The sequence below is a fragment of the Lathamus discolor genome, chromosome 6 (assembly GCF_037157495.1).
Source record: "Lathamus discolor isolate bLatDis1 chromosome 6, bLatDis1.hap1, whole genome shotgun sequence".
NCBI classification, from domain to species: Eukaryota; Metazoa; Chordata; class Aves; order Psittaciformes; family Psittacidae; genus Lathamus; species Lathamus discolor.
Window position 1 is genome coordinate 82,962,294 of NC_088889.1, and position 15,488 is coordinate 82,977,781.

The 15,488-nt window shown below is 47.1% G+C and overlaps 1 protein-coding gene across 1 annotated transcript; it reads right to left on the reverse strand.

Annotated features, from left to right (window-relative positions):
• Positions 1 to 10,382: 10,382 nt before the first annotated feature.
• On the reverse strand, positions 10,383 to 15,247 carry RPS15A (ribosomal protein S15a). The gene is made up of 5 exons (XM_065684217.1): positions 15,157 to 15,247; positions 13,906 to 14,043; positions 13,642 to 13,721; positions 11,931 to 12,016; positions 10,383 to 10,518 (listed from the first exon to the last, which is right to left on the reverse strand). Exons 2-5 carry the CDS (start codon positions 14,036 to 14,038, stop codon positions 10,425 to 10,427), a joined length of 393 nt encoding a protein of 130 aa, XP_065540289.1. The 5' UTR covers positions 14,039 to 14,043; positions 15,157 to 15,247; the 3' UTR covers positions 10,383 to 10,424.
• Positions 15,248 to 15,488: the final 241 nt, after the last annotated feature.

Consider the following 15,488-nt stretch of genomic DNA (forward strand, 5'->3'; position numbering starts at 1 on the left):
GGAACAGGCACTGGCCAGGATCAGCCATTATCCTTCAGGCAGACCATAAATTACTTTATCCTTCAGACTGGGTGCTAAAAGCAAGAACCTGAACGTCTCCTAGACTGTGAGGGACACCTGAAACCTGGATCTTTCTCAGGTGTAGCCAGGGGCTCTTTCCCCTCCCTTCCTTCACAGCTGAGCACTGGAACAGCACCAACCCTGCTGCAGCCCCATGCTCAGCCCAGCTCCCCACACCCCCATGTGCTTCCCATATAATCTCAGTTGTTGTTCTAGGCAGACAGCTCTGTTTTTACTTAAGGCAATTCTATGCCTTTCATTGTGTTTTTAATTTTCATTTCACCAAGATTCACTCCCATGACTGTGCTTTCTGGCATCTTCCAGCTTTTGTCCTTTATTTTTCCTGCTGGAGTCAGAGATGATTATCTCTCAAAAAGAGTTCTCAGCTGCATTATGTTGATGGTAAGTGCTGTTTTTCCTGCCCTGTCTGATTTTCCATGCAAGATGCTTTTCATATAGCTTTAAGTATTTTATTATTTGCAAATTGGTTGCCACGTCTCCAAGTTTCCCTTTCCCTGCTGTGGAAAGTGCCAGCATTGCTGTAAGGAGGGGACTGCAGCCTCTAGCAGGCCTGAAGAAGCAATCAGCTGAAACTTGGAGAGAACCACAGAAACCTCCCACAAATGCAAGCAGCTCTGGGGCACTGTGACCTCCCCAGCTGGTACCGCAATATCTTTGAGCATCTCTGTCTGTGTGACCCAGGCAGCAGGGACATTCCTGTGCCAGGGCACGGCTCCCTGAGAAACAGCAATGGGATCACAGGCTTCCCTACAGCCAGCACATTTGGGTGCTGGTACACAAGCTGTGACACCTCCATTCTTACCAGCACATTATCCAGCATGACATGGAGATCCTCAAGCCATCACTTCTGCTGCCAGCACTGGGAGATTCTTGGGCAGCAGGGAAGCACTGGTGAAGACCAGGACTAATGCCACCAAAAGTACGAGCTGGACCTGGCCAAGACCGTCCTCCAGAGCATCTTTTTCTCCAGGACAGGAAGCTCCTGAAGATGCCACATGAATCTCCAACCATGAATAACATCTTCAGAAAAACACCTTCCTTCTCCTTTCAGACAGAGGATATATGCATTCCCCAGCCTCTCCATCATTAGCCTTCCCCGCATTTCCTTCCCAGCACTGTTGCTGCCTCCTCACATGTTGGACCACCAGTTCTCAGCTGCTTCTTCAGCCACCTTTGCAGGTCCACAGTGGCCTTGCTGGTCCTACACACATATTACATAGGGCGTACAATAAGCTCTCTCACATCACTTATTGCACTAGTACCCAAAGCTAGTGGAGCAGACAACACTGTAAGAGAAAGCAAGAACATTAAAACACTGTCCCCACATTGTCACAGCAACCACAAAAAGTGCAACAAGGTTCTTGTTCCCTCAGCTGACCCTGATGCACATGCCCTACAAGGGACATTTGTCTGGCTTCAGCCAAGTCAGTGCTGTAACCTCAGCATCTGAGTTTTTTCCTCCCTGCCTACTTGTCAGGTTCCTCCATGGCTCACCTCTCAGCTCTGCAATACCTCCAAGCAGGTCCGTGCCCATACAAGACCCTCACACTATACAACATCCCACAGGCTTGTGAAATAATATATAGGCAGGTCACTACAATAGAGCAAGCACTAGTGAGAGCCACTGCTGGCTCAGCAGTTTTATTTTCCATCAAAGCAGCATTTTTTATTTTTTGTAATAGTTTTCCACCCTTTGGCATTTTCATTAGAAGACCAACAGGAAAAAAAGCCCTCAACAATCCCTGAGTGAAAGTCATAAGCAGCCTGACACCTGGTAATGAGATATTTCAAGCTATGGGCTGGCAATTTTATGGTATTTCTAAACCAAGCACTCAATCAAGTGAACTTAGAGAGAATGGAAAGTTTGTTTCTCCCAGGCATATGTCTTAAGGTTTTTCATCTTCTATTTCAGCAATGGAAGAATACAGTACAAATAAGGCAGGCAAATACCTGGCAAGTAAATACTTTTGCCGCAACATAATTATTCCCCTCAATGGAAAGGCTTCCAAGACAGCTTCTGACACAGTACTCAGCATTCACAGCCGACCCGAGAACCTCTTGGCCCCACATTTGAAGCGTCTCATGATTTTTCTTAAGGAAACAGAGCTCAGACAGTCCCTTATTTTGTCCTCCCAGTTCTCTTCCCTTCCCCAAACAGCTCTGAAATCCACCAGCCAGCTTCACTCAAGGCTTAAACAGAACAGTAAAGGTCCAGGATCATCCATTTCCAAATGTCCTTATATTAAAATGCATGCATAAGAGATGAGAGATATTACTGCTGTTGCACAGCAACAACTCAAAGATGATACCTGCTGAACCACTCAAGTCCAGAAGCTGTTGCAAGGGGGCCCTTCACCCCGTGCCACCTGGCAGCTAGTGTCTGCCCAATACATAGACCCTCAGCAAAGCTTTCCCTCCTTACTTCCCTCCCTCCCTCCTGAGACTTGGGGAAGAAATGGCACTCAAAGTGGGAAGCAATTCTCTGAGGGTGAGAAACCCCAAGCCCCACGAAATTGGAAGGGGCAGGGCAGCAGTGGGAATGCCAGCCCCTGACCGAGCCAGCATGATGGAGCAGGCTTTGGGCAAGTGAGCAAAAGCTCCTCCCTGCAGAGCTTCCACCACCACTCCCAGCTAAAAGCACCAGGCGTGGGGGCACCTGAGAGCACCCGGCACACAAGCACAGAAAAGCAGGACAAGAAGATGATGAGCAGGTTCCTACCAGCAGAAAGGCAAGGAACCTGCACATTGAACCTTATCTCCATCACCAATCTCCACTTGGAGCACCCATGTCCTCAGAAGACAAGAAAGCTTTCACCCCACCACCCACACATCCGCAACTAAATTCCTGTGAGATAATTGGGATGTTTCCACTCCCCTCCCACTGCAGCCACAGCTCACTGAGGCACCCAAAAGTAGAGCAGAGCCACCACAGCAGGCAACTGCTGGGCATGAAGAAGGGGGAGAAGAATCAGCCTCTTGTGCTGTCATCTCACTTGTCTCCCGGTTGATGCAAGGAAGGGAAGGGTTCTCTCAAAGCACAGCCAAGCTTCGGCCACTCACTCATCTCCCACAACAAATGATGCCATCCAAATGTCAGTGCTAATTGCAGAGAGAGGAAAATCATCTGCATTCTGCCCATAACAATCCATTGTTATTTTTACGCACACACATACAGACACAAGTAGGGAACCCTTCTCATTTCAAGCTGCGCTATTATGCTAACTACAGAGAAATAAATATGCCACACTGTAGCTAATAAGTGTCATTCACATCAGTATTTATTCCAAACATGTTTCCCCCATCATGTCTGTTCTGCCTGGAATTGCTCATCGCTAAAGAGGAGACCTTTATTTCTAGTGATTTAAGCAGACAGGAGAGAGTTAGCAATTAAAGCACACTTTTGTACAATTTAATTCTTTTAATTTCAGCTATCAGGGAGCGTTATCTGCTATCACTGTACCTTTCTATTTCTAGAGCCATCACCTAGCAGCACTGGGCTCGTACTTCACCAGTTTCCAAGATGGGTTCTCCCACATGAGCATGGGAAGAGGGCTGACTCCTGGTGAGCAATGGGCTTGTGGTTCTCAGCTCCATGCCGTGCAATGTAGGACTGGGTCTCTATGAGGAAACAGGCTCAGAGTAATTTTCGTTCATGCTCAGACACATTCCTTTACCCCAGCTCCCTGACACCCCACATGCATTTCGTGCTCACCCAGCACCTGTGTTAGTTGATATCTGTGGGAGACTGTTGCACCGTGAGCTGCCCCAGTGCTCCCACAGCCACACTGGGAGCTGCCAGCAGCCAATCCAGGCACCTTCAGTTGCTCCCTTGAGGGATTATTTCTGTGCTCATCAAAGGCTGGCGAGGACTAAATGTCATTCAAGAAAAGTATTTCGGAGCTAAAAATACTCTCACAATTTTTGCTTCCCTCCCAGAGCAAACGTCTGCTTGGCAGGTAGCAGATGAATTTAGTGGTCCTATGACACACGTCTTATCATCCGCCTGACAGCGCTTCACACACACAGTAAGGCATCACACCAAGCTCAAACTCCCGCTAGCTGGGCTGAACTATAACCATTTTTCACATTAAACTGGAAATAGGACTGAGTCAGAAATCCTCCACCGGTGGTGGGAAACCAGCAAGGCTTTGACTGCTGCCCAAGAGGGACAGGTCCACCTGCCCATCCACACCACATAAACAGAAGCAATAACCCACAGCCCACCCGGCTCAGGTAAAAATGGTTTCAAGTCTGAGGAGCACAGATGCTTCACTGAGGCTGGTGTTCCTGCACTAAGGAATGAATCCAAAGGACTGAACGAGGGCCAGAGCTAATTACCAGCCCACGCAGACTTGTGGATTATGTGTCGAGGATCCTGTTATGCAAGAATACAGCTGGGCATGTTATTGCAAGTGAGGAGACAGCCATTCATGTGAATTGCAGAGGTGTGGGGAGAAAAGAAAATCCTTCCATTTTCTCTCTTTTTCACTTGTACGGTTAAGGGCCTGGTTTGTAAAGATACTGAAAACCTAAAGTTCTCATTGATGTCCCTGGACTTTGCTCTTTAAAACTGCACAGAACAGTAGACCAAACACCAATTAGGCTCCATCCATAGAGCTAATGAGACTGGGAAAGTACCCCAGAGGTGGGTTTCAGCAGCAGCTTTTCTTTTGACCTCACTCGTCACTTGCTTTTCTCCTGCTCCGATATAATCCTTGTTCCTTCCTGCTTACAGCCTGAAAGCACAATTTACTTGCATCAGTGGAAGACAACAAGAACGGTTATGCCACATTTCTTCCCCACAATAGAAGGGGCAAATCCCGCTCTAGCTGGGAAGATGAAGACGGCAGGGTGTTGCACACACACATTTCTATCCAAGATCACATACCAAGTATTTTGCTACTCCTGCCTTTTTCTCATTTTCTTATATTAGGGCAAGAGAGACATCTAGAGATCGTAGGCAGGGGATTGCAAGCTTCTGGAAAAACAGTTTTCTGTGTAGCACGATGTGTTCACAGAGTGGGAACAATGAATCAAATGAATGAAATATGAAACACATTAACTCTTGGTTATAAATAAGTAAGGCCCAAGAGGGAATAGGAATGGATTATAGAGTAGCAGGAACACAGTCTGTTTCTGTGGCTTGCCCTGACACACGACCCCCAAACTGTGAAGAAAAGCACCTCCTTTGAAGACAGAACTTCTGGGATGGGTCACATACCCTGCTAGGGCAGCCTGTCCAAAAGCAGACAATGCTCCTGGAATGCATGCACAATGATTAACTGCAGCACTAGCAGATAAAACTTCCAATAAAATGGAACTAAGCTAGACCTGGAACTTGAATGCTGCCCTTTTAATCCCAAATCAAAGGCACACATCCAACCCACCAGCACAATTACACCAACAGCATCACTATTCTCAAGCCAGTCACAAGAATGATGAGATGGAGTGTCCTGTGCTTCACAGTGCGCCAACGGTATGGATTTTAACTTGTGCTCCCTATATAAATACACACGGGTCCATGTTAGCCGCCACGCAGTGGGCAGGAAGGTTGCTAAACCCAGCGCAGTCAGATGAAGGACAGCAGAACAGCTTTCAAAACCATGGGTACAGCTAGGTAATGGGTACCAGGACAACCTGATTACAGTAAGAGTGGTCCTAGCAAACCTCGAAACTCTCATTACCTTCACCAGAACCACAACATTTCCTTGTAGATGTTCTCGTCTGTTTCTAGTGCTTTTATGAGATTATCCTTACGTATCTCACACAGTAAATGAAACTGGATCAACTGGAAACTAAGCAGAAAGTTTTATGCCTCCAGACATCTTCATTTGCTTTGCCTGAGAACAGGACAAGGTCAATGGATTCTTTTCTCCCCCAGCAGAAGATGGACCTTCGCATAGCAAGCAATAAAGTCTGCCCAGTTATTCTTATCACTTGGTATGTCAGCACTTCTCTCTGTATAAATAATTGTAAACAAGACCAAATTAATCCAGGTCATGAGCTGGAAGTCAAAATACAACGAACCAGAGCAAGGAGATGGTGAAGAGAAAACCAGATACTTCTCGTTTTTAAAAGAACTGTGTGAGTTAAGTGGCAGCTCTTGAGCAGAGAAAGCATCAGAGGCAGGAGCAAGAACAGAGGCCACCAGCTGCTGAAACTCCTTGGCTCTACTAGAATAGCCCTATGGACTAAACTGTGGTTAAATCCACACAGACATTTACTGGGAGCCTGATATTTCCATTAATTGGCAGTAAGACACTGAACAATAGCTTTGTCTTAAATCTAAATTAATTAAATAGCGTTAGACAAGACAAAACATCTTGTTATTTCAGAGCATGCAATTTTAATTAAAACCCCCAAAATAATGGCTTGGGCAGTCCCAGATCCTTTACAAGCAAATGGTGTCTTCTGTCCTCTACCATCAGCCTCATCTGCACATCCTGACCTGCACATCACTGTGCTCCCTGTTCCTGCATCCTGCAAGCAGGACCCCACACCACCCACGAGCATCTCTTCATTCTTTCACTGCTGCAAAGTAACTACTCGGTGCAAAATCCACTGGCACAAGTTCTAAAGCCTTGCTTACCACTTCAGCCTGTTTTCTCTCCCTGCTTTCTGCCATACCACCTCACACATCCTTGTCTATTGCTGCTGGCTTTCATCTAGTCTGATAGGCAAAAAGAGACAAGAAGATAACTGTTCGGACACGGGAGATCCAGGTGTAATTACTGCTTGCATTGCTGGTGCAAGTAATTGGTGCATGAGTTTGAGAAACAAAGCACACGCTTCAGTCAGGGAATGGAGCTGACTCAATTACCCATTGTGGAAAACAAACAGATGAGAAGGAGAAAGTGTATTTCCTGTGAAGCCACTGTTATGCATCAGGCTTCTTACCCTGTTGGGGTATTTTGAAGATCCACAGTTATCTCCCATATTATCTTAAACCAGGCTCTGTTGCATCAAAGACAGAAAAAAGTCTCTTTGTGCACCAGAGTACGGGAGAAGTCCGGGTGGTTGGCAAGGAGCAGGGAAACCACCAGCAACACCAAAGCCTCTCTGGACGCTTCTCTCTCAGATCGCCCTCGAAGTCGGAGGCTGCCATCTGCTGACAACTTCTCACTACAACAATAAATAGATACTCGTTAATGCGGTTTGAACGATGTTTCATCCTATTCTTAAACAGCGGCATAAGGAGCAATCGGTACCTGGAAGTACTGATCATGTATCTGACAGAAGTGAGAGCAGGCTGTACCCCACAGATGGGTCAGCAACCCTCTCCCAGCTACTTGTAACTTACTAAATACTTTTCATAACTCAAACCAAGTTCTGACCCCATTTCACCACTTGTGACTAGGATTACTGACACTTACCTTCTTGTGCTCTCCCGAGCAGGTACAGAGGGACTACAGGCAGCTCAGCATCACCATGCACTATCCATACTGTAACACAACAAGCGTCCCCACAGAACAACAGCCAGGCAAGCAGCTGTGCTCACACAACCTAGGTGTTGAGGTTTGACTTAGCAAGCAGAAGCAACCCTCCAGCCTAAAGGCTGAGGCTTCTCTCTACAGCTGGAAGGGTATGGAGGTGACACACCACTTCCAGACTCATTCAGTGTTAGACTCCAGGTATTCAGGATAGCACCAGAGGGAAATCTTGGTAATTCCCGTGGTTGGTTGCAGCACAGATGCTCTCCTGGGGAGCCACCCACCCTCACAGGTTTCCCCACGGGAGGGTCAGCTGCCCCTGTCCCATTAGGGACTCCTCCACCACCAGCATTCCCCCCCCTGCTCCACTGCTACCAACCAACCAACACCCTGACTTCATTGCCAGTTGCAACCTGTACTGCTCTTTCAGCTTTCCCTCTCACCTCTCCCTATTAATCTTTTTATTACCCAAAATGACAGTTAACTTTTACCTACAAACTGCTTTCCCAAGGCACATCCCACAGCTCACAAACCAGCACTGGGGCTTAAAAAAACCCCGACAAACCACTTTCAGATTTAAACATGTCTGAGAATTACGAATTCCTGCAAAGACTTAAAGTGGCTGTGTTGCAGGGCACACATCCTAATCCTATGTGTCAGCTCCCAAATCCTACTTCAGGAGTTCCCGGGATCTCAGCAGCAGTTGCCCGAGAGTAAAGCCCTCATCAGTGAGGCACAAGCTCAAAGACCACCATATGAACTCACATCAGCTGCAGTGAGCCAGTGAGTAGTCACATTTTTAGCTGTGCTGTGAAAAAGGGGCATCTGCTGCTGCGTGCTCCAAGTCATTCTTTCTACATTGGAGCTCTAATTTCCATTTAATAATCCTACAAAAGTCTTTGGGCTGGCTTGTGAAATAAATTAACAGTCTATTCCCAAGTCCTCCTTCAACTCTGAGTATCAGGAATCCTGTCACTGTGGTGGGGAAGGACATACACAGGTAACTGGTTCAGAAGAACTGACGTGTGTGTCCTGTATAAAACTGGTTTAAAACATGAATGTCGGACCAGCAGGGAACTTGAAGCCCTAGTAAATTCATCTAAAAGGAAGCCTTAAAGTGTCACTGACCTTCTTCCACCATGTATCAGAAACTTGTGCTCTATTCTCGACTGAGTCAAGATGGAACAGTGGAATCTTCAGGGTTACTCTGAGCAAGAAATACAAAAGCTCAGGTGTGCATCAGCACTTAGTACTGCAGAATTATCTCCACTAATGACACAAAAAACCCACAACCCTGCAACAAAAGAGCTCATTTGACAAGAAAAAGGGGTCAAGGCAGACTTCTGACTTCGCAACTATTCTTTTTAATTCAATATACAGATCCTTGTCTTCAGTTAAGCAAATTTGTTCCAAATCAAACTGAGAACTGTACTGATCACATTTGAATGTTCTGCTGCCATCTGCAATCCACATACTGTGACCTTAAACAGCAGGTGACCAAGACAAAACAGGTGAAGTAGCTCTATTACTTCCCTCATCTTCTCAGTCATGGTGCAAGTCCCAGTCACGGGATGCTGGCATGCACCCCAGAACACAGAGCTTGAGCACTTGCACAGCTCTGCTGCTGGCTCCTTGCTCCTTAGGGAAGAGGTACAGCAGGTGAGACTGTGCTGCTTGTCTACAAAGAGTCAACACCTGTTTGCCCAGCAGCAGCATCTTCCCCTTTTCTCTGTAACAACAGACTGCCCTGCAACAGGTTACAGTTATGCATACTTACTGCCTGAAGACAGTCACTTCCACCCTAAAGCTCTCCCTGTCACCTTCCCAGCACAGCCCCTCTGACTTGAGCAACTACAGGTATCAACAGTCAGGGCATACTGCCAAGAAGGAAAATTGTTTCCAGCTGTGTATCATGAGAACCACCAATTCAAAAGCTGTTTCACAGCAGGGTGAAACAGGCTTGCTACATTTCAATTGGCTCCTTCCCAACAGACTCCAAACAAAGCAAAGCATGGCAAGGTATTTCCAGCTGCTGTTAAAGGACAATGCAATTGCCCAGAAGCTGGCTCCCCATTCCACACCATCTGCATGCAGCTCCTCAGCCCGTCACCTGCTCTCATACTGCTTTGAAAGGTGTTGATTTTTCTGTATTGAGTACATTACACTCTTATGCATCAGCTGCCTGAAACAAAGAGCAACAACTCATTCAATACTAAATACTCAATATATGCAAGCTCACACATCCTTATTGTCCCACTCCAGAAACTTAAAAAACTCCTAGTGACATCTTCATTCAACATGCACAGCAGCTGCACAGCAACTACCCCATTCAAAATGCTGCTTCAAAGGACTTTCAAAGCGGAAATCTTGAGAAAAAAATCCACCTCTCGGGTACTCCTTAGCTGCAAGATGAGGAACAAGTTTTGTGATCTGAAATCAAGCTTCAACCATCTTAATTATCCTACAGACCTACATCTCATAACCTTTTCAAACGTAACCAGGAAACACCTTCTGGCAAGGCATCTTCTATTATAGCCAACAGGTGAAACTACAGAATCCCATATATGTAACTGGAGACACACGGACCTAGCACCTGAGAGGTGACCCCACGACATAATAGTGAGTACACAACTTAGCACAAGAGCTCCCCTGTGGAGGCCATTCTGCACAGCAATCTGTAAGTGTCCCACAAGTTATAACCATTAGAAGTAGGTTATACCGTTAACAGAAATAAAAGTTGTGACCAGGGAAGGTGTGGAACCCAAACGTCCTCTGAAGTTGGAACTTGAGCACTACTGAAGAGCTGTCTGTTACAAACACTAGCTCAGGTAGTGTTTGAAGTCATTAAAATACCGACTGGAAACACCAGAGTCCGTTTGAACAATTTATTAGTAGCCTCTTTTTTTACAAGTTTTAGAAAAAGAATCCCAGGATTTTGCCTCCTGTGTGTTTTCGCCTAGCCTCCTCATGGTCCATGATGCCAGCTGAGGTTGTCAGAACAATGTACCTGTGAAGAAAGAACAAATGTTCAGTTTATGGTTCTGTCCTACACTCACGCTGAGCTGACAACACTAACTTCCTTTCTGTATGTATAGTCATGTCGTATTCATGTCTGTAAGTTTCATTACAGCAGCAAGATCTGTTTCTCTAAGAAAGGGCCTGATGGAAGTAAGGTCAGGTTATCAGACAATAACTCCTCTCACAAGTACAACTCTGCAGCACATCAGAAACACCTATATGCTTCTGTTCTCCAAGTATCTGTATCTGTGTCTCAGCAAGACGTTTTCTTGCACGTTCCCACTGTATTCAGCTCTTGTAGCAGCAACAACTCTATAGTTTCTAGACAAAATCTAATTCTATTCTACAAAGACATTTTTCTTCAGAGCAGGTAGAGTTGCCACTGTGGCAGACAGCTCCTCAACTCAGAACACTTTGCCTCTCCATGTTCTGAGCATAGATGAGTACCTGGGTCTGGACTGACACATGGAGCAGCCTTTGCCACTGCTAACGCCAACATCTGGATTACCAGCCTACTTCACCCGTATTGCTTCAGGTCCGAGAACCTCTTGTCCCACCATTACAGACACTATTCTGCCTTCCCAGTATTTGACTCAAGTGAATTTTGGGAAAGAAAAATACACTGCACAACAGGAAGATTTTCTATGTTGTGGAGGTTTGTTTAACAGAGGCTTCAAGTCTCTTATCACCTGATATCTAATCAATTTATACACAATCAGGAAGTTTAATTTAAACCAATATGAAACCTACTTCCACTGACCTGGTAACTTCCATCACTCCTCCCACCTTCCATATGTAGTCATTAATACAATTAAAATCACAGAATGGTTTGGGTTGGAAAGGACCTTAAGATCATCTAGTTCCAACCCCCCTGCCATGGGCAGGGACACCTCACACTAAACCATGTCACCCAAGGCTCTGTCCAGCCTGGCCTTGAACACTGCCAGGGATGGAGAATTCACCACTTCTCTGGGCAGCCCATTCCAGTGCCTCACCACTCTCACAGTAAAGAACTTCTTCCTTATATCTAAGCTGAACTTCTCCTGTTTAAGTTTAAACCCATTCCTCCTTGTCCTATTACTACAGTCCCTAATGAACAGTCCCTCTCAGCCACCCCTGTAGGCCCTTTCACATACCGGATAGTGTAAGAGAAGTCCCATTTTCCCAGTAAACTACAGAACTGGTGAGACCAGGATTTACCAAAGCCAAGCAAAACCAGGGCCTTGCTTAGTTTTAGTGCCCTTTTAAACGGGAAGACTCTGATTTTTAGACTGGTATCTACCTCCAAACTGATGAGAGAGCAAAGGCGCCAGGCAGGTCTCATTCACACAGTATTAAAGCACAGGAAAAAACACCCACATTTTTACATACAACAGGGATTTAACTCTTCTCCATACTCACCCAAACTGACGTGAAGGCAGCAGGTTGTTCTGCCACTTTTCCAAATCCTTCAGCTGAACATCAAATCTGGGACTGATTACACCACACTGTAAAACAGAACTCCATTACAAACTGAAGAACTTTATGAACTGGATTTGCACATTTGTCATTCCCATTCACTGGATAAAGGAATTTAACAACTGCAATTATAGTATTTTTGGCAGCAAAAGATCAGAGTACTAAGAAGCCTGCTCCATTACCCACAATACACACCAGCGCTTCTGTTCAGGTAAGTCAAGATTCTCTCACAACTACTCAGCTGTTACTTCCTTAGCAGCTTTGCCTCCTCCTCACAACCTCCTCCTCTTCACTTAAGAGTGACTTACGCTTACACTGCTGAAGTTAAACTAATAATGGCTAAACCTGGGAGAGCACAAAAGCGTATTACAAATCACTGAGGATTATTAAGCATCCTGTATCATCAGAAATCCTGTGAGTGCTCAGGGATATTCTACTTCTAATCAACCACTACTACTGCCTCCAGTTACCTCGCTGGCTCAAACTATCTTAGTAACTCCCCAAGAACAGAACAGCAGCACACCTTACTGCACTGAGGGACATGTTTCTGAACCAAACAACTGCTCCCTTATTGCAGCCTTTGAGAGAAACATTCTATCCAGCTGCACTCCAGAAGATATGTTATAAAATCATCCCAGGAGTTCAGGCAACACTATACTCAAATCTCACATACTGTATTTTACAGACACACACCACCAGGAGCTTGGGTGGCATCAGAACTCTGCATACTACACTCAATCAATGTTCACCTGCAATTTCATCATGGACATAGCCCCCAACATGTCCTGACCAAGTAGTTTTCATAGAACCATAGACTGGTTTGGGTCGGAAGGGACCTTAAAGCTCATCCAGTTCCAACCCCCTGTCATGAGCAGGGACACCTTGCACTAGACCAGGTTGCTCCAAGCCCGTATAACCTGGCCTTGAACATTGCATGGATGAGGCAGCCACTGCTTCTCTGGGCAACCTGTGCCAGGGCCTCACCACCCTCATAGTAAGGAATTTTTAGCTAGTATCTAATCTTGTTTATTTCTTCCCTGAAGAGCCACCTCTAAGTTGAATGGCTTAACTGGAAACCACAGTACACAGCAAGTCACCACAGAACTAGACAGCTCAGTATTTTGAGACAAAAGCATTAAAAAAAAAAAAAAATCCAAAACACACACGAATACTTCAGATGCCCCAGAACTTAAAAAGCAAACATTAACACAACATTCAACTTTCCCTCAACTACAAGCAAAGCCCATCTAGTGGCAGGAGAAAGGCTTGAATCCTCAGCACTTACAGGTATCAAACATCAATCGGAAAGCAGCTCAGTTCCTATCTCTTAAAGAGAGTCTTCTAGACACCTTAAACATCAAAGAAAGTGGGAACTCACTAGGTAGCCAGAAAGCCCTTAAAGAAAGAGAAACACAGCAGACTTCCCTGAAAATATATCTGACATATTCAGCGTTTAAAAGAAATTTAACTAGTCACCCATACCATTATGAATCCAGAAAAATTAACAAGCATTCGATAACCACTGGTAACACCCAGATTACTCTCATTTTACATGGATCCCACAAATACGACCTCCCTTTCAGAACTGAAGCGCACAAGCAATAAAAATAAAGACATGTTTCTAGAGAACTGAACTCACAAAGACAAATCCTACCTTGTTGAGTCTGCCTGTGAGATTGACAACAATCTTCCCAGCTCTGTGGTCATCAATTATCTCAAATTCGCCAATGTAACCTACAGAAGATCAGGAAACGGACAAATCAAACACGCAACACTCAGCTATGTTAATACAACTCATTAATATAACTGTGTTGTACAAAACTAGTTCAAGCATCTCGATTTGCTTGTAGCCAAAAAGCCCCTCAACAGCACCCGCAGAAGCCACAAGAAGAGCCAGCGCTGCACACTCTGCACTTACCGTGCTTCATCATCACAGTTAAAAACCGGACGATTACTTTGGAGCACGGCCTAATGAGAACTTGGCGTTTCCCACGTTTCTCTGCATTGTTGATGCTTTTGAGAGCATCGGCTAGAACGTTCATGCGCACCATGGTGCCTGCAGGGAAGAGGAGAGGCAGTTATGGACACCGGCCTTCCAGCACAGAAACGCTGAGCAGCACAATTCTTAAAAGTCTAATTTTAGACCTAAAACATCTGACAGGAAGTTACATTAAACCTTAAAAAGCTCTCTTAGGCTAAAAAGCAGGTTAAATCACATACTCGGGTCTGCTCAAGAGGATTTGCTGTTATCATGACAAGTCAAGGAATCTAACACACCTGGCTTTATGAGCATGCACAAACATTTAAAAACCACTGTCCAGATGATGTTTCCTGGGTATGACACCTTTAACAGGTAATCGTTTGGGACTTTAAAACACAGTTATGCAGTATTAGCCCTGTTCTAGAACTAGTTCATAGCTGTTATTGAACAGATACTGCTCAGCTTGCTTATCTGCAACGACCCTGCAGGATGCACACCCAACGCAGCACTATGAGAAAGGCAACCAGGATACAACTCTTTAATTCTCGTGATGAAGTGAAGAGCCCCCAGACTACCACAGGCCACGACAGGACTTGGTCCTGTGGCCCTGCCACAGAACCCGAGCACTGCCAGAACTAGCCATGACGGTGCTCCTCACAGGGGCCACAGGGCCATTGCCGAGGTGGCCAAGTCCTGCAGCGCATGAAGCTTTCACCACTGCACCAAGGACTCCAGAGGAGCAGACCTCGCGAACTGCTGCCCAGGGGCCGAGTGCAGCCAGACCCCCGCCCGAGGGCCGCCTCCTCTCCCAGGGCCGGCACACCGCCCGCTCCCCAAGCCCGCCGCTACCTCCCCCCAGGCAGCACGGTCCTCACTCGCCGAAGCCCACGGACTCCACAGTCAAGCTCCCCCGAGCGCTGCCCAGCCGGGCCCGGGCCTGGCTGCCACGCCAGCCCCCGCCCCGCATCTCTGCGGAGAGCGGGGCGACAGGCAGCAGGGTTCTTCCCCCCACCCTCCCCTCGGCGGGCTCTAGGGCGCGACAGGGAACGCGCCGGCGGCTCAAAACGGGCGGGACGGGTCGGGCGCAGCCTCACGGCCCGGACGAGGCGGCCAGAGGCGGCCGCGGTGCTCGGATGGGGCCGAGGGGCGGCGGATAGCAACCGGGACCGGGCGCCACCCCCAACTCACCGGTGCAGCAAGATGGCGGAAAAGGAAGAGGCCGGGCACCCGCGCGGGATTATGGGACAGCCATAGGCGCGGGGCTGCGCGCGGCGCGGCGCGAGCTGTCGCGAGACTTGGCGTCCCAGTCCGGTGGCGGCTGGCGCCGGGTGTGGTCACCCTCATTGGCCGAGAGCTGCGAATCGCACTTCCGGAGCGACGCCGCCGCCCGGGTTCCTATAGCAACCAGGACGCTTCGCGGCCGGCTGGGAGGCGGCCGCAGCGGCGGACCGGGATGGCAGCGCCCGCCGTGCTGATCTGGGGCCCAACGTGCCCACACCCACCCCGTTCACCGGTGTGGG